The 24962-nt window shown below is 47.4% G+C and overlaps 1 protein-coding gene across 2 annotated transcripts in view; it reads left to right on the top strand.

The window, feature by feature from the left end:
• RAB3GAP2 (RAB3 GTPase activating non-catalytic protein subunit 2) overlaps positions 1–24962 on the top strand; it is a 687447-nt gene that overhangs the window by 262717 nt on the left and 399768 nt on the right. For both annotated transcript variants that reach the window (XM_085612952.1, XM_085612951.1), the window contains exon 14: positions 1854–2070. In XM_085612952.1, coding sequence (XP_085469078.1) covers positions 1854–2070 — 217 coding nt within the window. The remainder of the gene's footprint in view (positions 1–1853; positions 2071–24962) is intronic.

Below are 24962 nucleotides of genomic sequence, written 5' to 3'. Positions count from 1 at the left end.
TCCCTCTTGTCCAGCTTCCTCCACACTTGCTGCTTTTGAACTGTTTTCTCTGCTTGCCCATTTAGTGGCTTCAAACCCCACATTGTGCTTTCAAATATCACCTCCGTAGGTGATTTCTTAATATTTATGACACATAACAATTTCAGCAATTCAGCAATCCTAGTTGATTACCATAAACATTTTCTGTCAGCTGTCACTGCCTATATAAATATCTCATACATTTGTCCTTTTAAAACATAGCACTAAGATGGCAGTTTTATGAATTTCTACATTTCCACCCTTCAATCAGACCTACACCTCTTCTATGGAGTTTCATTTTTTGACAATAAATTAGTAACACAGAATGTGGTTTTCCTACTTGCTGTTACCTTGGCAAGAAAAATAGGTTAGCTTCAAGGTAGTTCCTCAAAAGATCTGTAGTTTACCATAAGCGAACTGAGAGCACTCTGTTTTATTTCCAAGGTTTTGAGGGAATTCCATCATTGCTAGAAAATATCTCATCAACTTTTTCAGCGAGTTCTGTTAGTTTCCTTGGATGATAGATTCCACAACATGGATGATACCAGTCCCGTGTGGTAAGAATGTGACTGTCTTTCTAAGTTGAATTATCCTTTTCTTACTTCTGGTGATTGTGCCCCTCGTAACAAAAAGGTTAATGTAACTGTTGCCTGGTGAATAGCACCATTAATGTTGAAACTTAAGACACAGGAGAAGTTTATCACTTCCAAAACCTCACACTATTTTCACGCAAACTAAGGCAATATTATTGATTTTTTTCAGAGGCATGTTCCTATTGCTGAAATTTGTCAGGCAAGTACTAGGGCTATTTCCATGTCTTGTGTAAGACTTATTTACTGGATGCATTGTTAACAAAAAAAAATATGTATCTTTGGGTCAAGAAGTTCTACATAAACTGCTTTCTTGAACCCCTAGCGTGGCATGCTAACACTCGTTCCTAGCATTTTTCTTCTTTAGTTTGTTCCTTTCTTATGGTGGTGGCGAAGGAAATATTTGTTGAGAGAAGTTACCTTCCAGAATTAACTTTTTTCTCGGTCAGTTGAAATAAATGTATATGTTGGGATGTTATGCATCTAGGCAAAAACCGGTCGCAAACGGGCAGATTAGCAGAATCTGCCCCTTTGCAACCGGTATTTTTACATTTGGGATGCATCATCCCAAATACAAAAATCGCAATGTAGGTAATCTCACAAATTGTGATTACTTAAATTGCAATTGCATTTAAGGAATCTCAAATTGCGAATCCTTAAATGCAATGCATGAAGCAAATTGAAATAGCGATTTCGCTATTAGGGGTCGCTAATTACCTTGAAATAAAACTGGACGGTAATTACGCATGCCATTTCCATTGGTTCCTATGGGGCTCTAGGCCCATAGGAATGAATGGGTAGCAATTCCTTAATTGCGACTCGCAATTTGCAAGTCGCAATGAAGGAATGTTCAGGAATTGCATCTGTTTTTCAAGTACAATCTCCTCACTGCGACATCAAACCCCTCAAGTAACTAGAGATGGGAAGAATGTTCGTTTTTATATACCAATTACCCTTTCATAGTTTTCGGACGTGTTATAACTGTTATGTTAGGCAGATTATCACAATGTCTACTACCCTGTAGAGGTAAGTACTAATCAAACCTGTGATGGGAGTGTAAAGATTTGTATAGCTGTGCATACCTTATTATCAAGTTCACTCTTAGGAGCAGCATGAATGTGTATTAACACATAATGTGCATTTTGTGTATGAATTGTGAAATTCCACTTGTGAAATGAACTTTTGAATAAGCATTTGCACCTTTTAGTTATCTTTATTTGATTGTCTCTTTATTTTCTACCGTAGGATATCGTGATGCACAAGTTGGATGGATCCAGGTTTCAGAGGACCTTCATGACCGAGAAACAGATAAAAGCCAATTTTCCCCATTTGGAAGCCCTCAGGGTCCAAGAAGAGTTGCTCAGTTTCTGGTAATCTATGCTCCAAGGAGAGGAATTCTAGAAGTGTGGAGCACTCAGCAGGGCCCCCGGGTAGGGGCTTTTAATGTGGGGAAATACTGCAGGTAGGAAAAACGCTCTCATAGTACCTGGCATGGCTTTACACATAGTTTTTGTTGAGTGTCCTTCAATTCACTGTCATTGAACCTCAAGCAGATGTGTCCTTTTATTCATATGGCAGAATAGAGCCTGACTTCACTGTGTGAGTACCTATTATTTTCCATGCAACACGTAACCTCTTATCGATTTTTGACCACTGTAAATAAAGTACTTGAAAATACCATTTTAATTGGGAGTCATTGCCAGTTTCTTCCCCTTTAGAAGATCGACTTATAGGAGACCCCATGAGTGGGAAGGTATTTTACTGGTCTATAAGAAATTACTAAATAACTCCCTAGATGTGATGCTGTCCCTGCGTCAGAAATGGACAGACGATCTAGGGGAAATAGAGGATGAAGAGTGGGTTGAGGCATTGCAGAGCCCAATGGAAATTGCCATTAGAACTAGATTTTGCTTGATACAGTTACGGATCCTACACAGGTCCTATTACTCCCGAACCCTCCTCTTCAGAATAGGGAAAACACTTTCACTGCTATTTCTGCAGAAAATCTTGGGAACGAATCACAGAGGTGCTGGCCCGAGTCCTGTCTGAGGCGGTCCCAATAAATGCAAAAGAGCTATTACTGAACATGTCTGGGATGAACCTAGACTCAACTATCATCACATATGGATGACCTTTGCCTTGGAAATGGCCAAGAGAAACATTGCCAGGGTGTTGGGCAAGTCAGAACCTCAGTCATTGAGGGAATGGATGCTAGACATGGACTGGTGTCAAAATGCGGAACAAGTGGTGTACCGAGGATGTCCTAAAAAGTGGGAAAAGATGTGGAGGGCCTGGAGGGCTGCAATGCTCTGACTCTTTTAGATAGACATTTAGCTCAAGGGGCTTAATGGACATTTTGTAGAGGGGCTCTGAGCCTGAGTTGTGCTGATAGCATGATTAGTTGTGAGGGACATGATTAGTTGTGATGGATATTTGATGTATACCTCCTAATCTAATTGCTATTCTGCTATATTTATAACTTGATAACGTACTTATGACCCGTTCACTCTGTATGATGCAAAATAAAAAAAAGATTTAAAAAAAAAAAGAAAATCTCATTTTAGTGAAGGAACACATTAAAAATATTACATATCTTTTATTTGTGTTTTATAACTGATACTTTTACCTGCAAATTCCTCATCTTTAGAATTTCCCCAGGTGCCAGACTGCTTCCGGAATATTTAACAGCATTGCTGCTGCACGCCAGTAGGCTTTGTGGTAACACTCCACACTGACTTTGTTTGGAGTAGCACATAAGCGCCACCCTTGTGCACTGATGTCAGTTCCTTTTTTCCCGCTCATTCATACTCTAATCTGGTGCTTGCTCCCAACCTTTAAATTATCTTTTGACAAGTTGTTTTCTCAAAATTCTTTATTCAACTGTCTCTGGTGTTTGGGTTCGGCGTTCAACTCCTATCCTGCAAGGAGGGCATCCTCATGAACCTCCAAGTGACCCTGCAAAGCTAAGCTGTACGTAGCTGAAAACGACACTATCTCGGAAGTCTCACGCTCGAAGTTGAGGACTCTGACCCGTTCCCGCAACAGGTTGTCATCGAGCTTCAAGTTATCCATTAAGGTTTTTTTTGTTGTTTTTTTAAAATATGTTTTTATTTATTTAACTGTTCAAACATAGTACAATACTCTGGCCCAGCATTACATTTCGTGCACAAATATACATAAGAGGTATCCCCTCAAGGATATAATACCATCCTACCAGGAAAAAACAATGTATTGCCTCAACATTTGTATTGATACATATAGTATTGTACTGGGACATATACCGGTCAATCTTATCAAGAAAACCATAACGTCCTAACTCTACCTTGCCCAATCCCCCACCCCTCATCTCTATCCTGCTGCTACATTGCTGGCCAGATACTGAGTATGTGCAGAGATGTCTTACACTGCGCCCAGGGTATGTGAGGCATGTGGGCTTGCTACCTCATCAGGTTTATCCTCTCCATTATTTTGTTCTTCTGTTACTTGTGAGGTAAGGCCCTCCCCCCATGGACCTCGTTACATACCAGGCCATTGCGTCTCATCCGAATTAGCTCTGCCGTCGCCCATTCCCACAAATCCCCAGTCCACTGCTTCGCCGTGGGGGTCCTTGGACTCATCCAACTAATCGCAATCCTTCTCTTAGCCAAAACCAACCCCAGCTCGATGAATCTACGTGTAATCTTTTTCCCTGTAGGTCTAGGGAGTAATCCCAGTAATATCCCTTTAATAGATTGAGGCAGCGTCCACCCCGTCACTCGGTGTAAATTCTCCAGTATTGACCCCAAGAAGAGACCCAGCTCTGGACAATCCCATATCATATGTAGGAACTGGGCGTCGCCGTGTCTGCACCTGGGACGCCCAGCAGGGTGATCCAGGTATATTTTATGTAGTACACTCGGTGTCAGGTAGGTTTGGTGCACTATATTACATTCTGTGAGTTTAAATCTGGTATTTGAATTTATACTTTTAACCCCTTCATGCACCTTTTGCCATTCTGGGTCTGTCAAGTGCTCCCCCAGCACCGCATCCCACTTAGCTTGAATAGGGAGCGTTTGCGTAATCAAGTTTCCCCTCTGTGCCTTATAGATGTGTGATACCAGTCTACGCCCCCCCCCCCGCCAATGTCACGAGAGCCTGAAGCGTGGCAGTAGTAGGTGGCTCTCCAGGGACGTCGGCCACACCTCTAGTGCGACTGCTGAAATCTTGGCATACTGAAGATATTGCCCCCTGCGTAGCTCAAACATTGATTCCGCCTCCTCTCTGGTGATGAACTTTTGTCCCAAATATAAATACCCCATCGTGGAGCAGCCCCCCTCCGTCCATCTGAGAATGAACATGGTTTGGCCTATTTGTTTAAACGGCACCAATGCCCACAGCGGGGCCTTCGGGCATAGGGTGCTCTTTTCACCGCAGTTTTAATGGTGAGTTCCCAAATTACAGCCACATGTCTTATAATATATGGGAGGTTCTCTGGTACTCTTGATCCCATCATAAAAAGATCCGGGAGAGGGGTCCCTCTGAGTTAACAACCGTCTCTCCCAGTTGTCATCCTCATCTAGCCACTGGACGGTGTGTTGCAGCGGTGTCACAATGTAATAAAAGCCCAGCCTAGGAACCTCTAATCCTTCCCTTTCCCACGTCCTCTGTAGTGTATCTAATTTCACCCTTTTCCATTTGCACCCCCATAAAAGATCCACCAATAGGTTCTCCAGCTTTAGGAGGAATGTCCATGGAATACGGTAGAGGGAGTTCTGCATACTGTATAAGCAACGCAAGAGAATCACAATTTTTATCAAGGCTACTTGGCCCATCACGGACAAGGGTAAATCCTTCTAGAATTCAATCGATTTACTAATACCCTCCATACAATTCCTCATATTGTGTTCCAGGTAGGTCTCCTGTGTGTGCGATAGCTTAATCCCAAAGTAGCGTATCGAGTCCCTAATCCAGGTCATCCCCACCCTAGGTAACTCACTCTCCTCCTTGCCCACCAGGCGCCTCATTAGGAAAAGCTTAGACTTCCCTGGGTTAAGGCAAAGCCCTGACAATTTGCCAAAGCCATTTAGCTCCTGAAGGAGCTCGATAACCGCTTCTTTTGGGTGCCTGAGGAATATCAAGGTATCCTCCGCATACATTGTCACCACATGAAGCGTCGCCCCCCAGCTGGATCCCCCGGTGTGCCATCCTACCTCTAAGGGAGGCCGCCAAGGGCTCCATCACAAGAGCGAAAAGGAGCGGTGACAGGGGGCAACCCTGTCGAGTACCTCTCTTGAGTTCTAAGCTATCTATCACCTGATTGCGAAGGCGGATCTGGGCCGTTGGCTTATTATATAGCAGTTTTAGCCATCTCAAATATCTGTCTCCCAGCCCATCTGTCCAAGCACCATCCACATTTAGTCCCATTCAACAGAGACAAAGGCTTATCGGATGTCTAGGAGACACAAAGCCCAGTCCTCCCCCCGCAGGTGTGGCACGTGCCAGACATGTGGAAGTCTGCGCAGGTTATGCGTTGTATTGCGACCGGGAACAAACCCTGCCTGGTCTGGGTGGACCAATCGGGTCATATGTGGAAGAGGTGCGCCGCTAACACACCGCTCAGAATTTTTTCAGCAATGTTCAGCAGAGTGATGGGCTCTTGCCTGGGGATCTCTATCTGGTTTTAGAATCATGGTCACCAGCGCTTCCATCATGGTGGCAGGAAGGATCCCCATATCCAGAGCCTCGTTATACACCGCCAGCAAATGATCTACCAGCTGTGGGGCAAACTTTTTATAAAATTCAGCGGGGAGACCGGATCTTCCTGGGCACTTTTCTGCTTAAAATTTTTTGATCGCTGCTAATATTTCTTCCTTAGTGAGTGTCGCCCCCAGAGCTTCAGCATCGTCATCCTCAAGGATAGGAAATGTTATGTTCCCCAAAAAATCCTGCAATGTCTGCGGCCGAGTCTGAATCAAAGTCGAACATGTCTGACGTAAATGAGTAGCGAATTCCTGTATAATCGCATCCTGGGTATATACCTAATTTCCCATGGTATTGCGAGGCTTCAACACCGAGGTCTGTACCGTCTCTGTGCGGATGAGTCGCTCCTGATCTGTCCCCCTCCATGTACAGTCGTTGCCTGTAAGTGGTATAATTGTGTTTCTCCAATCTCGACCAAGCCTCAAGAAGGTCACCATGGAGTCGTGTCCACTCTGTCATGTCAGCGGGAGTCTTATATAGTACATGTTCTAGGGTCTGTAGACGTGTTTCTGAAGTGTCAATATCAGCACTGAGTTGCTGTCGGACTCCATAAGTAGTTCTCATGCAAACCCCTCTAATAACGACCTTCATTGCCTCCCACTCCGTGGACCGAGAGGCTGTGGATTCCCAGTTTTCCCCAAAGTAAGTGCCTCAGGCACGGTTTGCACATATGGGGGGTCTGTAAGGGCCTCCGCTCGAAGTCGCCACAGCTGAATAGGTGGACATCCCGGTCCGCTGTATAGGGTCAACAGCAATGGCGCGTGGTCAGAGAAATATCTCGCTAAGTATGAAATGGCCTGTGTGGCAGCAGAAGGCCCGCGGAAAGACAACAATGGTCAATGCAGGAGAAGGTCTGAGCTGCGGAGGTATAACAGTAGAACTCCTTTGTTCGAGGCATATGAGCTGCAGATTGTACACTTTTGCATAGATCGCCATCTGGTGTTGAGCCCGGATGTTTGCAGTTTGTTTTTGTTCTTGGACAGTCTTTGGAAGTCACGAGTTCGGTGACTCCTCCTTCGGTCCGTACTGCGCATGGGCTTCGGCTCCATCCTCAGATTGTTTTTTTCCGCCATCGGGCTCGGATGTGATACTTCGTGCTCCGGCTTCGAACTTTTCCAGTTCCAGCCTCGACGGAAAATCCTCGTCCATCGAGATTCTTCATCAATCATCTTCTTCATCTCTCTTAGAGGCACTTTCTCGATTCCACACATCGGCACCGGCCTTCGGGCCCTCCTCGACTCCGGTCTCGGCCGATGGAAAGGACTCCATTCAAAAAGTGCCCAAAATGTGGGTCTAAATTTCCCCACACCGACCTCCATCTGGTGTGTAACCTTTGCCTCTCTCCCGAACACGAGGCCCGAGACTGCCCCGCCTGCAAGTCTTTTCGATCGAAAAATACTATCCGGGATCGAAGAGCTCGACGCACCATGGCGCACTCATCGACCTCGGCTCCACCGGACATCTTCGGAGACGACACCGGAGCTTCGGGGCAACAACACACCGAGCAGGAGGAAGATGTCGTCAGCGCTTCCGAGGCCGACGACTCCGACCTGGAGGACATCACACCGGCGCAGAGGGTCGCGAGTACTCTACCCCCTCCCACCCCTGCGCCCATGTCGAAAGAGACTCCGGTTACACCTTCGCCTCCGGGCCTAGGGAAAACCAAACATACAGCTTCTATCAACCCACCTTCGGGCCCGGTGTCGAAGCATCACAAGTCTCACGGCGGCTCGGGCTCGAGCCAGCCTACTCCTGGTGCCGACAAACACCGTTCGGCACCGAAGAAAGTGACACCCAGTTCGGCTCCGAAGCCACCGGTGCCGAAGCCTGGACTCTCGGTGCCGACAAAACACAAGCATAAATCCCTCGGCACCGACGCTCCCGTGCCGAAGCCTGCCTCGACACCGAAAAAACCGGAGGTTCCAAAAAAGCATGGCGCAGAGAAACCATCCAAGTCCTCGGCTCCGAAAACATCGGCGCCAGCAGACGATTCGGTGCCAGCGGAACTATTTACCCTGATCCTTCTCAAAAAACCTTAACAAAGGATCCAAAGACTGGGCTTTTGATTTTGTCTATCAAGAAAAGACGTCTTGACAAACCAGCTCCTCCTCCACCGCCAAAACGGAAGGACTCTGCCACATCTCCTTTCAGAGTGCCCTCCCCACCACCTCCTCCATCTCCTCCACCTCCTCTACCTCCCAGGTCTCCACCACCCTTACCTCATCACTCCCCAACCCCGTCTCCAGAACCTGATTATGGGGATCCAGATTATGATCCAGCAGACGCCCCGCTGGACCCCACACCCCCAGGGACCCCAGACCCATGGGAGGATTACCAAAACCCTGACATACCAGATGTGCCTCAGGACGACATCTATCCATCCAGGCCATCTCCTCCGGAGGACTCACTAGGGTTTCACCACTTAGTGCAGCGGGCAGCACACTATCATGGGGTAGAACTACATAGCGAACCAGTTGAGGAAGATTTCTTACTGGATACGTTTGATATTCAGGATAAATCCACAGCCATCTTGCCCATGCTTAAGGGTGTTACAAAACATGCAGCAGAGGTGTTCAAGGACCCAGTCAGAGCCAGGGTCTTAAACCCCAGAATAGAAAAAAAGTACAAGGCAGCCCCCACAGATCCTGCATACATTAAAGGACCTGCTCCTTTGGATTCACTAGTTGTGTCCACAGCTAGGAAGCGGTCCAACTCCCAGTCATCAGGTGAGGCTCCACCACCAGATAAGGAGTCAAAACTCTTAGATGCGTCTGGTAAACGCACTGCCTCGCAAGCCGCAAACATGTGGCATATTGCAAATACACAGGCACTGCTTGCGCGTTATGACAGAGCACACTACGATGAGCTAGAGGCTCTCATGCAACACCTCCCAGAGAAACAAAAACGTAGAGCTCATGAACTAATACAGGAGGGTAAGCTCATTACTAACACCTCCATTAAATGTGCCCTCGACGCAGCGGACACTGCTTCTAGAGCTATAAATACTAGTGTTCTGCTTCGCCGTCATGCCTGGCTCAGGATCTCAGGGTTTAAGCCAGAAGTCCAGGCATCCATACTAAATCACCCCTTTGACCAACAACACCTATTTGGGCCAAAGGTGGACGAAGCATTAGAAAAAATGAAAAAGGACACGGACACAGCAAAGTCTATGGGGGCATTACAATCCCAAACCCCTAGACGCTCATTTCGACGTTCGTCCTTTCGTAGCACAGGCAGAGGTTACTCCACCGATAGTGCCTCTACCTCCTACAAGTCCCCTCCTCAAACTACCTTTTCAAAGGGCTACCAAAGAGGTGGATACAGGGGCAACAACAATAAGGGCAGGGGCAAAACCAACACCACCCGTTCTGCCACACCGCCCACACAATGACTTCCCCTCGCTCCCCCAGACCATCCCACTCCAGTCGGGGGCAGACTACAAAACTTTATTCACACCTAGGAGACCATAACATCGGACAAATGGGTGACCCAAATGATTCGGTCAGGGTACTGTCTCGAATAACATCTACCCCACCCAATATTCCACCAAGGCACCGTACAATGTCACAGGAACATACCACACTGCTCAAACAGGAGGTGATCTCCCTCCTCCAAAAACAAGCTATAGAGCAAGTCCCCGTCAATCAGCAAAATTTAGGGGTCTACTCTCTGTATTTTCTAATACCAAAGAAAGACGGGACCCTGCGGCCCATTCTGGACCTCCGGCTTCTAAATGCATGCATACATTCGGACCATTTCCACATGGTCACCCTCCAACAAGTTCTCCCACTCCTCTGTCAGGGAGACTTTCTCACTACATTGGACTTGAAAGACGCATACTTTCATATTCCAATACACCCTTCTCACAGGAAGTACCTCAGGTTTGTGGTGGACGGTCCGCATTACCGATTCAAGGTTCTCCCCTTCGGGGTCACAACCGCACCACGGGTGTTTACCAAATGCCTAGCGGTAGTAGCAGCACACCTCAGACGCCAACACATTCACGTCTTCCCTTACTTAGACGACTGGCTAATAAAAGCCGTGTCCTACAACCAATGTGTGCAACATACAAACAGCACCATCCAACTGCTCCACCAGCTAGGCTTCACGGTGAACTATCAGAAGTCCCACCTCATACCATCTCACACAAAGCAATATCTCGGGGCCACTATAGACACCTCCAAGGGTATAGCCTATCCCAATTCAGCCAGAATCGCAAGCATACAAGCCTTGCGCCAAACATTCATTCTTCAGCACTCTCTCCCAGCAAGAGTATTCATGAAGCTAATAGGGATGATGGCATTTTGCATCTTCATAGTGCCCCATGCAAGACTCCACATGCGTCCACTCCAAGAGTGCCTAGCACGGCAGTGGAACCAGGCCCAGGGACAGCTGACGGATCTGGTGTTGGACGGCCGCACCCATCACTCTCTGCAGTGGTGGAACACCACAAACCTTTCCAAAGGGCGGCCGTTCCTGGACCCGGTTCCTCAGGTGATTCTAACAGCGGACGCATCGCTCTCCGGCTGGGGAGCGCACCTCCTACACCTCACAGTGCAAGGTCTATGGACGCCACAGCAAAAGTCGCTCCACATCAACCATCTGGAGCTATTGGCGATCTTTCTAGCCCTAAAATCCTTTCAGAAACAAATTTCAGCCAAAGCAGTCCTCATTCGCACAGACAATATGACTGCAATGTATTATATTCAAAAACAGGGGGGGGGGGGGACACTCTCCCCAGCTCTCCCGCTTAGCACAGAGCATATGGAGATGGGCAATTCCACAAAAAATATTTCTCCTGGCACAACACGTCCCAGGCATACAAAACACCATGGCAGATCTGCTCAGCAGACAAACGCAACAAATACACGAATGGGAACTGCATCCACAAGTTCTTCGCCCATTCTTCCGCAAGTGGGGGCATCCTCAGATAGACCTCTTCGCCACCCCCGAAAACAAAAAATGCCCAAGCTTCGCCGCCAGATACCCACACCCATTGTCCAAAGGCAATGCGATATGGATGAACTGGTCAGGCAAATTTGCATACGCCTTTCTACCTCTCCCGCTAATTCCATTAGTGGTAAGGAAGCTACAACAGCACTCCCTCACACTCATTCTGGTAGCCCCAACATGGGCCAGGCAGCCGTGGTACACCACACTATTACAGCTATCGGTGGTACCACATCAAAAACTGCACCTGTCCCCATGCCTCCTAACTCAGAACCATGGAGAAATCAGGCACCCGAACCCAGCTCAGCTCAGCCTTGCGATCTGGCTCCTGAAATCTTAGAATTTGGATACCTTAACCTTCCCCCTGATTGCATGAACATTATCAGGGAAGCCAGACGTCCTACCACTCGAGCATGCTATGCCGCAAAGGGGAAGAGATTTGTTGTTTACTGCCGTAACCATACAATCAACCCTTTAGATGCATCCATACAACACATCATATGCTATCTACTCCATCTTCAAAGGTGTAACCTGGCATATTCATCCATACGCCTACACCTAGCAGCAATTGCTGCTTACCTGCAAAACAGACAGCATTTATCACTGTTCAGAGTGCCCGCTATTAAAGCCTTTATGGAAGGCCTTAAACGAGTAATTCCACCCAGGGCACCACCTTCCCCTGTATGGAATCTAAATGTAGTTCTTACAAGGGTAATGGGTCCGCCTTTCGAACCAATGCATAAATGTGAGCTACAGTTCCTCACCTGGAAAACAGCTTTCCTCGTAGCTATCACTTCCCTTAGAAGGGTTAGTGAAATACAAGCGTTCCCTATACAAGAACCCTTTTTACAGATACATCACAGCAAGGTGATACTTCGTACAAATCCAAAATTTCTGCCCAAGGTCATTTCCCCCTTCCATCTTAATCAATCGGTGGAATTACCATTTTTTTTCTCGCAACCTCAATCTGTTGCGGAAAGGGCTCTACATACACTTGATGTTAAAAGGGCTTTACTGTACTACATACAAAGAACGCAACCTTTCAGGAAGACTAAACAATTGTTTGTCTCCTTCTCTCCACCGCATAAAGGCAACCCCATCTCTAAATCAGGGATAGCTAGGTGGATTGTAAAGTGCATACAAATTTGCTATCACAAGGCAAAAAGAACATTATCTGTTCCACCGAAAGAAAGATAGATAGGGGCTTCTATGGCTTTTCTAGGGAACATACCCTTAGATGACATCTGCAAAGCAGCCACATGGTCAACTCCGCACACCTTCACAAAACATTACTGTGTAGACGTGCATTCCAAGCAACAAGCTAGTGTGGGCCAGGCTGTACTAAAGACACTATTTCAAACCGCTGCAACGGATACCGGTGGTCGCCGCTAGGGCTGGGTACTGCTATATAATCTATGCAAAAGTGTACAATCTGCAGCTCATATGCCTCGAACGGAATATGCTACTTACCAGTATGCATCTGTTCTTGGCATGTAGAGCTGCAGATCTGTACACGCCCACCCGCCTCCCTGTATCCGTTCCAGTCTATCTTATTTAGATACAACACACATGGGTTTCTTACTATTATCACTACGCTCCATCTTTTCCCTGCTGGCGAAAAACAATCTGAGGATGGAGCCGAAGCCCATGCGCAGTACGGACCGAAGGAGGAGTCACCGAACTCGTGACTTCCAAAGACTGTCCAAGAACAAAAACAAACTGCAAACATCCGGGCCCAACACCAGATGGCGATCTATGCAAAAGTGTACAGATCTGCAGCTCTACATGCCAAGAACAGATGCATACTGGTAAGTAGCATATTCCTTTTGTGGAATTGCGTGCTCTCCATTAGTCCTGGCGTTGCATACCATGAAGGATACCTGTGAGGGATCTCAGCATGCGAGGCTTGGTGGGATCTCCTCTAGGAAGTTCCCTATCCAGATCCCAATCAAATATGCAATTAAAATCCCCAAAAAGCAGGACCTCAACCCCCAAGTACGAAGTAGCTGCCTTTAGCATGGTTGGGATGAAATTGGGCAATCCAAATTGGGGGCATAGACATTGATTATACATATTTTTCTCCCTTCCCGCCTCCTAAATAGGATAACATATCGCCCTTCTGGGTCTAGAACATGTTGAAGGTGTTGGAACGGGACCCCTGGCGCCACCCATATAAGTGCTCCTCATTCAAAACCAGAATATGATGTGGCGTAGATCTGTCCCCTCCATCTCTTCCGTAGGCTCTGTAGTGTGTTCCCCCATATATGGGCTTCTTGCAGTCCCGCTATTGCTATCCTATATCTCCTCAGGAGGGCGTGTATCCTTCGAGGCTTATCTAGGCTTGCCATCCCACGGACGTTCCAGTTAAGGACTTTCAACGTTTGTACTGTCATGACAATAGACCAATAAGCACCTACCACATATGCCACCGAGGTCAGTGCGCCCATCATGATGGTTCCCCAACCTGTGTATTCAAGTGTAATTCCGTGTGGCTCTATTGCTTCCCTCGTAACAACAATATCTTGTAAGAAATAAACAAACTTACCCCCAACTCCCCGCCTGTGGGCAGCAGTATGAATTGGTATTCGCATCTCCTGTTCCCCGCACCAAGCAAATATACATACCGCCCCAAACTACCCCCCCTCCTAGTCGTTCCAAGATCCGTATGTTTTGCTTAAGGCACTGGCCCAAGCCTTCGTTATCTAATATGACAAAAATTGTGTCTGCTAAATGCTGTGCAAGAGAGCTCGTGACGCCGGGGCGTGGGATTGCTCTCAAGCTTCCCTGACGACCCTGGTCTCTAGTGGGGGCGCAGCTGCTCCTGCAGCCGCCCGTGATTCCAGCAGATCAAACGCACCTTCCGACCCCCAACCTATAACTATTAGATATTAAGAATAAGCCACAGAGGAGAAACTTAATGGAGCAGTCTGGGGTATCGCTCCCTCAGTCGAGAAATAGACAGTGGCGGCTGGTGATATTTGAAAGTGGTGTACCGTAAAAGTTAAGGATTACTTTTAAGTAGCGAGCGAGCACCGTATTTTATTACTTTCACCTTGTCAAGACTGTGTATCCCTATGATTGGGGCTCTATCGTACACATTTGCACAGAATCACAATTACAACTTGAATGCATGACCATTGCCCTGTGCTCACTCTCCAAAGAGGCCAAGGAGTGGATGACCATGTATTCTGAACACATTTTTGACCGACTGACAGGTAGTGTGAGAAACTTGCATTGCCATTAGCCTCAGTCCCAGACATCTTAACCATGGCATAAACACTGGTGCCGGTGACTAGATTAATTGGAGGGAGAAGTGAAAGGGGATAGGAGACAAAACTAGATCTGAGAAGAAGAGGCAAGAAGGAGATGGAATGAAAAAGAAGACATGTGGAAGATATCAATGAGAAGAGGAAAATATATGTGGAGAGAGGGGAAAAGCTGGAATAGTGATGAAGATAAACCGCTAAAAATGTGCAATTATTTAAATCAAACAGCGAGGGAATATCACAGCAGGGCATTGTCTTGGTGGCGAGTTACAAATCCAGCATGATGTAACATAAAAGGCCACTAGAAGGCGGGGATAGGGCATGTCAGATCAGGGTTCAGTGGACAACGCAGTGGCGAAAAGAAATTGAACTGTAGGAGATAAACTGAGCACGTGGCTGGAGCCTGCTGGATTAGAGGGTTACAGGGCGAGTTCAGCATATATGACGCACTAGTATATTTCACTCAAGGGGTTTTGCCTTTTGCCAACCATGGGAGATTACTTTTGCTACAGTAGCATTAATTATGCTCAACATAGTCTATGTCCTATATTGTGCATAGCATATATTATGTCATATATTGTGTGAAAAATGTATTTAAATTAAATGTTTGAGTTTTCAAAAATCAGCTTGCTCACTTGTGCCAAGCTGGTAGTGTGATTATTGCACTACCGCAACAGAAGGTGTTGGAGAGCTCACCAGGTCCATTACATAGTTACATTAATTTTTGTTTTGTATGGGAGGAGATTTGCCCAAAATCACTGGATGTAGTGGATATGCCGAGCCTTAAAGATACTGCTATCCAGTGTAGTGTCTTGTGAGGCCCTAAGGTTCATGTGTCAGGTCCCCGATCTTGTTTATTATTAGATGGATAACTGACAGGATTCCCGCAGGTGACCAGGCACAAGAGGACGAGGTATGAGGCAATAGTGACTGCACCTATCATTTAGTGGGGTCAAGGTCTATACTAGTATTTTGGGGTGCAAAGGATCTGAGGTTCAATACCCCTAAACTTCCTAAAAAAGCATAACAAAGCACTATGATCCAGCACACCACATGATCATTATATAGAATACAGTATTGTATATCGAAGAATATCAGTCAATTCAGCAGGTCTGGTTTCAAATTCCTTTTATTAATTTCTTCTTTAAAATCTGCGTAGCCAACGCGTTTCGTCCTTACGGACTTCTTCAGGGCAAAATGTAAAAAGAGGGTCTTTTCTGTGTACTCCCTCAATACTGAGGTTAATGTTGAGCGCTCCTTTAGAGACAGATTTATATACAGCCAAGAATGAAAAAGGGGGCTCAATCTTGTACTCCTTTAGTGATGAGGTCTATGGCAAGCTTTACCCCTTTTTTATTATATGAAGAAACAACATTTTGGATAATCGTATTTATTTCCTTGATTTAATATTGTCTTCTCAGTGCAATGGACTGCGTGATGGAAGGACCGCTCCTTTAAACTTCATATAGATATAAATCCTAGACCCTAACAGGGTAAAAAATTGCACAGAGAACACGATATTAAATCAAGGAAATAAGTTAATAGAAGGAATTTGAAACCAGACCTGCTGAATGGACTGATATTCTTCGATATACAATACCATATTATATATAACGATCATGTGGTGTGCTGGATCATAGTGCTTTGTTTAGGATTCCCGCAGGTGTTTGAGAATCATGTGCTTTAAGATCTGATCCCAAGATGAGCTGTTAGAACTTCACCCCTCTGAAACCGCCCCCCCCCCCCCCTCCCCCTCAGAGGCCTTAACGAAACCATGCTATAACCCCCTCACTCCGAAGCCGGCAGACAGGCAACGTTTACTATGAACTTGCGCGGACGAAGCCAAATTCACTACTGCAAGGCATTTCTATAGCAACGCTTTAGTATAGGGTTTACAATCCAGGGCTATGCCACAGGAACACTGCACTATTATGTGCGAAATCCAATTTGTTGACACTTTGAAGTATAACTTAAGTCAAGTGTCAAATTTGCAGCAGGGATTGTTTATTTTCATTTTAAAAATGCGCTTTCGCTGTCTCTACGGAGCTGTGGAACCCTTGTGTTCCTGTGTTGCTGCCAAAGCATGAACTCTGTGAGGCTGGCGAACAGGACGCAGAATTGGAGGGGCCTAATCACAGCACAAGAGTGTGCTAAATAATGAAAGGTAGTGGCTCCCGCTGCTTGCTATTTATGTTTTGTGTGTACTGGACCCTGATGCTTTTATGTTTTGTTGGCACTTCCCATAGATGAGAAGGCCTAAAAACCCACGGTAGCCCTGCAGGACCACTGCGCCAAAGTGTACCACGCGAGGGGCATCACCATGACACTACCTCATGTAGTGCACCACTCGTCTGCAAACCTTGCTCCCTGGACGGTGTTTAGATAGCATGAAGGAAATGAACAACAAAGCAACAAGACAGGCATTTATTTTAACGGGCCTCACTACTGGACAAATAAGCTGAACCCAGCTGCTTCACTTTTTTTTATTTATTTTTTTACTTACGTTGTGGTTCACTGACAGGGTGGAGCTGCAGGTCACTATCTGGACTGTCTGGAAGGGTAGCTTCAAGAAAGGCAACGCCAAATCCTTTCCACAGGCACACACTCCTGCAGTATGGTAAATCTTCGTCACAATTCTGATGGCTGAATTGGTGTCCTGCATTAATTGCAGCGCAGTAAGCAGATACCTAGAGTCTGCGCAGTATGTCTTCAAAAGTCTTGATGACAAACTGCGCAGATTCGATTTTTACACGTACACCCTTTCCCAACTCCTCACAGGATAGGATTCACCCCTCTGTGACGAGTTGGGAAAGGGTGGAGTAACAATGCTCTCCACTCCTTGACTGACGTGAAGCCCCAGCATTACAGGGCTTCTGTCAAAAACGCCCGGGGTTATTTTTCACACACATAGTGAAGGGGTGGATTCTGATCCTCAAAGCTATTCCTTTGCCAAGCTGATGCCATCCCAGGCCTCAGGGCTGTGAGCTCGTCGGCCCGGCAAATACTCTTAGATTTGGACCCGCCCAGAGGAGAACGTTTATGGAAAGCGTCACTGCACAGAGAGTGGCAATGTGCAACAGCCCCCCAGCCAAATAGTGTGTGAGCGTGTTTTTTTTTTTTAAGGAGTTGTTTTTGTTAGCTTTTATTTATTTTGACCTTGATAGTAAGGGGGCGGAACCCTGACGCCCTCGAGCAGGAACCGCCCCTGGAAATAGAGATCTCCCATGGACCCATAATGTAACAGCTTCGATCAGATATGCTAGATTGCCATCTTATCTGTAATACAAACAGAACTTATCTCTACATTACAGCAGGTAGTGTTCAGTACATGGAGTTCATTCATGTCCACTGCCGGGTCTTTCAGCCCCCCCACTCAATGTCTGGAGTCGTGTCCGCCAAATCTGGAACCACCTCCGAGTCGGAGGCCTGCAACGTGCTGTTGTGCCTGACTGTGACCCGACCCAGGCTAATCGTTCTTTTTTGTGGTTTCTGACGCGTGGGTTGTCTCCGGCCTCTCGAGGAGGACGGTGAAGATGGTGTCCCGATGGAACTCGTAGAAGGGACCAGGCATCTTCCGTCCGGGGCTCTGGTATCCAGCTAGTCACTCGCTTCTCCTGCTGAAAAGAAGAACAATGCTCGCCCCTCACTCTCCACCCTGAGCTTCGCCGGGAACATGAGGCTGTATATTAAGTTCAAGTCTCTCAGTCTCCTTTTCACTATGATGAAGGTTTTCCGCTGTTCCTGAACCCTTTGGGTATAATCAGGGAATATTGCTATGGAATGCCCCTCAAAGAAATATTGTTTGACGCTGCGTGAAAGCTGAAGCAAAATGTCCCTATCCCAGAAGTTGAATAGTTTTGCAATTATGGCTCAGGGAGGCGCTCCAGGTCTAGGGGCGGCAGCCAGCGCCCTGTGCGCCCGTTCCACACTAAAGAGCTTTGACAAGTATTTGGGAGCCATTTCTCGAGTGATCCAGTCTTCCAAGAACAGGCCCACATCCGGCCCTTCCACTTTCTCTGAAAAACCCTCAAATCGTAGATTCCCTCTTCTGGAGCGACCTTCTGCGTCTTCCGCCCGGTCATCAAGCTTGATCACCTGACGCTTCAACTCCACCACTGTTTCACTAAGGTTCTTTACCTCTTTCTTAAGGGCCTCCGTGTCTTTCTCAGTGGTCGTCCCTCTGTCAGAGACTTTTCTGAGATAGCATCTTAATAAATTAACATCTATGGCCACAGCGTCGATCTTCTTGATCATATCGTTCCTAGTGGATTGGACGGCCCTGATAACATCCATTAGTTTTGGTGCATCTCCGGCAGATTCCTCCATTGTTCCTTTTTCCATTATAGGGTTCTCACTTCTGTTCTCCGGACCATGGGATATGGGTTGAGCATAATTTGAGGTCATGTTGGATTGCGATTTCGCTGTTTTATCTTTCCCATACTGTTCTGCAAGCTGCAGCAAGTTTGTCCATATGGTTTCTCTCCACGAGAGGTGTAGCCATTCTGTGTCCCACCTCACTGATACGTATTCCAGGAAAGGTCTTGAGCTTCCTCACACAAAGTACTGCTCTCCTTAATCCGTGTTGGCAGGACACCAGCCAGAAGCGAACATTTCTACCATCCGTAGTTCCGGATTGGGAGCCTCCCAGCCACTCCACCTCTCCGCCGTCCTTCAAGGTGGCGAGTCCAAACAGGCCGTCCGCTACCACCTACTTAGGTTCCCCCGAGGGATCTCTCTAAAACCCTGCGTCCCACTTCCAAGCCACAGGGGTGGGATCTTGAATTCTCTCTTTGCTCTCCAGACCTTCCTCCACCAGGAACCACATGATTCAGGCTGCTCCCCTCTCAGTCATCATAGCGCCACAACTATCCGCTGCTGTGGGATCACACTTTTCTAGGGTGCATCAGTCCTCTAATCTGCACCACACAGTTCTCACCACCTGCAACATCTGTTATTGTGTTCTCCCAGTTATGCCGTTGGCATCCCTTTATTAGACTGTGCAGGTCACATTACTTCAATCCCATTCAGGGGTGTTGCCTTGTGCCGGGTGTAACTTGCCTCCGCTGTCAAGATTTATTATGCCCCACTGAATCTTGCCGGAATGGAGAAATGCATAGTACCAGCAGTCTCTCAGCGCAGCCGGGCAAAGCCCGCTTAAGGTTATTGCCAGGGGAGTCTGATTAGTACCCAGCGCACCTCACTGGTATCCAGTGCTGCGCTCGGTATTCTGCTCCTCGAGGGCCGACTGAATCCAGGCGCCTGCCTCTGGCCGCCGTCCCCCGCCTCGGCTCAGGAGATCCACGCACCAGCAAGTTATGCACTAGGCCCGGGTAGCGTCCCCCTTCCTCCCGGGGTCTCAAACGGGGGCGCACCACAACCCGTGCTCATATGGGACAGGCTTTCACCGTCTGCGCACGCCGGGTCCGGGTCACTCCACAACAGACTTCGGTCCTCAAAAACTGCGCCTCTCTCGACAGCTCCGTACAGGAGCAGGATTAGGAGGACTCTTCCGCTTCTCGATGTAGGGCTCCGCCTCTGCGCCTCGCCCACCCGTCGGTGTCTCGGCCTCCGCTTTCGCACAGTTCCAGGATCTGGACCACTGCCGCGGAGCCCCGGACTCGCTCTCCTCACCTCGGCGGTTCTTGGGGACGAGTCCCAGGAAACTCCGTCACTCAACCCTCCTCTTCAAGCTTGCGTCTCAGGTCCCTTCAGGACAAGATGCCGCCGCTACGCAGTCCGGGCAGCCCCGCTACTCCGAGAGTTACAAAGTTATCCTCACCTCCGCCCTCGGGAACCCACCTACCCCGACAGACCACGCTTGGAAGCTCAGAATCATCCTTGACTCCTCCCTCTCCATGAACCGCCAGATCAACACCGTCTCATTCACCAGTTTCAACTGCCTTTGCATCCTCCGTAAGACCTTTAAATGGATCCCCCTGAATGTAGAAAGACTGTCACACACGCACTCATAACCAGCAGACTGGACTACGGCAACACCCTCTATGCCGGAGTCAACAGAACTCTTCTACACAAACTCCAAACAATCCAGAACGCCGCAGCCAGACTCATCCTCGGGACACCGCGTCACGGGCACATCACCTAACACCTACGAGGCCTCCACTGGCTCCCCATCGAGAAGAGGATCACCTTCAAACTCCTCCCCCACGCCTACAAATCCCTCAACAACATCGGACCCAAATACCTCAACGACAGAGTATGCTTCCACGTACCCAATAGGAACCTCTGCTCCTCCGACCTCACCCTGGCAGAGGTCCCCCGCATCCGCAGACACAGAACCGGTGGGAAAGCCTTCTCCTACATCGCAGCCAAGACCTGGAACGAGCTCCCTTTGAACATCAGACGCTCCCCGACCCTACACCCGTTCAGGAATAACCTAAAAACCTGGCTCCTTGACTGATCCGGAGACGCTTTTCCCCCCTTCCCAGACGCTTTTCCCCCCTTCCCAGCTCCTTGAGACCCTCACGGATGAGTAGCATGCTTTACAAACCCCTGATTGATTGATTGATTGATCCGCAACCTTTATCGGTAGATGTGCGGGGGTCTGCATTAGATCAGGATACGGCCCGGGATCATTGTAGTGCACTGATAATGCAGGATTCTGAGTTAAATCGGGGCGCCGCACGGAGCTAGACTAAAACACGTCTAGGCATCCATGATGTCAGGCCACGCCCCTCCCCAAGTTATCAATTAAGTTGAAATGAAAACAGAAGCACAAAAAGATTGAGGTGGATTCATCTGACAAATCGCGAGTACGTTAGGGTGCTTTACAGTCTAGCTTTCTGTCCCTTGCTGAAGAGTGGGATCTGCAACTGATCCCAATGCACCCTGAGTTCCGGGGCGCGGGGCGGCAAAGTAACAAATTAAGGCCTTAGGAGAGGCCATGTTGCAAATTTCTGGCACTCATTCGGCTCCCTCCTCTTGCACCTTTAGGCCCCAAGGATCCGTAGAAGCTTTCGTTCGGGATTCCACATGCAGGTCTACCCTTTCTGCCATTTGTGCCTCCAGAACTTGCCTCTGGTTCTGCTCTGATGTGGGATCTGACTTAGTCTGGCACTAAAATCCACTCCATTCCCTTTGACATCAATGTCATGGGGTGACTTTGTTGCTGTTGTCCTCTCCAACTCTGGCCGTGTCATCCAGCTCAGCCTTGACCGAGGTCGCGTCTCGATGCTGTACCTAGGCACCTACCTCCAGTCCATTCCAATTCAGATAGAATCATGCCTTTATCTTGGAGTCGCACCCTGGTGCTCCAACAGCTATTTGGCTCACACTCTGTCCAGATGGTAATGAAGGGGACATTTTTCCCTTCATGACGAGAATGAAAATCTCAACTTGCTAGATGTCAATGGTGTGGGCACCTCCCCAGAAAGTAGGTTGTGTTTTCCACACGACAAGCAACTAAAGAGCGTGCCTTCTTTGCCGTGGTGATTAGGCGCATGGCAGAAGCTTTAGACTTGCAGTTATCCACTATGAATGGCAAAACCAATTTTCTGACAGAGGTTTTACATCCTGGACAAACTTCATCAAATCCTTTACTCCTTTTTAGGTCTCGGCTGGCGTTGGAGCGCGCATGCGCCACTCGCCTTGAGACTTATAGTGATCAAGTCAGTTTTAGAAAAAAGCTTCAAGCCCCGCCCCTTTTTCCCATTGGCTTGCATCACCGTTTATGTTAAGCGGTGCGCCGCCATTGGAAATAAGGTGCCCAGGGTGCCTCCTTTTGGCTTTTTAGTCTGTCCATTCGGGACACGGTTGCCTGCTTTATATGTGCCGTGAAGACTTTACTTATCTGCTTGTTTATTTAACAAGCAGATAAGAAATGTCTATACAACAGGCACGGAGCTCAGAGGCGCACGGGGAGGACAAGGCAATGCTTCAGTTGGGTCCACCCCATCCCAGCTTTTCCAATCTGGTTATAGAAAGTTTTAAGTCCCCGATATCACAAAGCCGTTTTGACAAGACAAGACAAGAAAAACTGCATTCCAGATACACATCACATCCCTTCACATGCAGACCTTAAAAATACAAATCACTTTCGCAGTTGTTGCTCGAGAGGTAGGTCTCGCACGAGCAGGATCACAACACAGAGCTCCCCCTCCCAATGCCTGGTCTGTGTAACATCAGGAGCATGGGGTCTGAATCCAGTTAGTGAGGGGGCCCGGGGTCTGCACCACATGCGCACAGTGTGAAGTCCACCACCCACACCAGAATGTATGACTCTACTCCGCAGCCAAACACTCCGCATACCATTACAACGCATTTTTATCTCTTCAAATGCCATGACTCCGCATGTTTTTATAACGATGCAAAGATAACGAAAAATGCATGAAAACATGTAAAAGTACATTTTCCACGCAGTTTATTACGTTTGCTATTGCCACGAAAAAAAACGGCTAATATCTCTCTAACTCTCTACATCATTTTTTGATAATAAAATCAAACTTACCTTCCCGCAGATCTCTCCTGCATCCGTTTCCGTTTAACTCGCTCTGTTATGTAAAAGTATTAAAAAATGGATTACCGCTTTCATCATCAAGAATTCTAAAGATAAAAAAGAGACTAATATACGCTTCAATATCCTACGCTTACCTTCTAAACCGCTTCATCATGGTTAATATTCTTCAGCCACTCTACATCGTTAGAGCATCGCGCCGTAATTTTTTTCAATAAAAGTAAGTTTGTTCAATATAATTCAGCATGGAGAGGCACATCAACATTTTCATGTACTCGTGAGCAACTTCTCCCTCGAGTGTCAAGTGTCGAGTATGCAGTGCAGGTCAGCAACTGTCAGTAAATCTCCTTTTTAATTTTCAAAAGCTTTAATTTTCTGACTTTTATTTCTGCACCGTATATCTTTAAGAAATGCAATCTTTAAATCAGTGTTCCTTTTTTTTGTTGCTTTTTTTCATATTTTCCCTGCTTTACATCTCATTTTCGTTGTCAAATTATTTGCGGCGTGAAAGTATGCGGAGTGAAAGTATTGGCGTTGTGAAAGTATGCGGAGTTAAAGTCTTTGCGGAGTGAAAGTATGCGGGGTTAAAGTCTTCGTTATAACGAATTCATTGTGAAGGATGTTTACTCCCACACCGATGTGCAGACACGAAAACACGAAGGACAGCCTCTCCCGGCCACAAGACTAAACTACAGGGCACGTGGACAAATCAAAGCCACACAGTGTGGGTGTGTGGCGAGAGCAAGCCAACGAACGTGTATGCACCGACTGGTACCACAGGAGGCCACAGGACAGATGGTGACCCACAGAGGCGAGAGAGACATCACTGCTCCTGCCTGCACCGACTGGTGCCACAGCAAACCACAGGAGAGATGGTGACCCAGTCAGATGCACAAGAGTCACTGCTCATGCCTGCACCCACTGGTGCAACAGCAAACCACAGGGAGGATGGTAACCCACTCAGATGCACAAGAGTCACTGCTCGTGTCTGCACAAACTGGTGCCACAGCAAACCACAGGACAGATGGCAAACCCACTGAGAGGCGAGAGAGAGAGTCACTGCTCGTGCCTGCACCGACTGGTGCCACAGAATACCACAGGAGAGATGGTGACCAACTGAGAGGCGAGAGCGAGTCACTGTTTGTGCGTGCCCCGACTGGTGCAACAGCAAACCACAGGACAGATGGTGACCCACTGAGAGGCGGGACAGAGAGTCACTACTCTCTACTACTCACTCCCTACTACTCACTCCCTACTACTCACTCTCTACTACTCTCTAATCTACTACTCTCTCCCTACTACTCTCTACTACTCACTCTACTACTCTCTACTCCTCTCTCACTACTACTCACTCTCTACTACTCTCTACTTCTCACTCTCTACTACTCACTCACTACTACTCACTCTCTACTACTCACTCTCTACTCCTCTCTCTACTATTCTGTACTACTCTCTACTACTCACTCCCTACTCTCTACTACTCTTCTACTCTCTCTACTACTCACTCTCTACTACTCTCTACTTCTCACTCTCTACTACTCACTCACTACTACTCACTCACTACTACTCACTCTCTACTACTCACTCTCTACTACTCTCTCAACTATTCTGTACTACTCTCTACTACTCACTCCCTACTCTCTACTACTCTTCTACTCTCTCTACTACTCACTCTGTACTACTCACTCTCTACTACTCAACTAATCTCTACTACTCACTCTCTACTACTCTCTCTACTACCCTCTCACTACTACTCGCTCACTACTACTCACTCTACTACTACTCTACTCTACTACTCTCTCTCAACTACTCACTCGACTACTCACTCTACTACTCTCTCTCTACTACTCACTCACTACTACTCACTCTACTACTCTCCTCTCTACTCCTCTCTCACTACTACTCACTCTCTACTACTCTACTTCTCAC

Source organism: Triturus cristatus, chromosome 6 (assembly GCF_964204655.1).
Source record: "Triturus cristatus chromosome 6, aTriCri1.1, whole genome shotgun sequence".
NCBI classification, from domain to species: Eukaryota; Metazoa; Chordata; class Amphibia; order Caudata; family Salamandridae; genus Triturus; species Triturus cristatus.
This window is presented reverse-complemented; position numbering and strand designations above follow the sequence as displayed.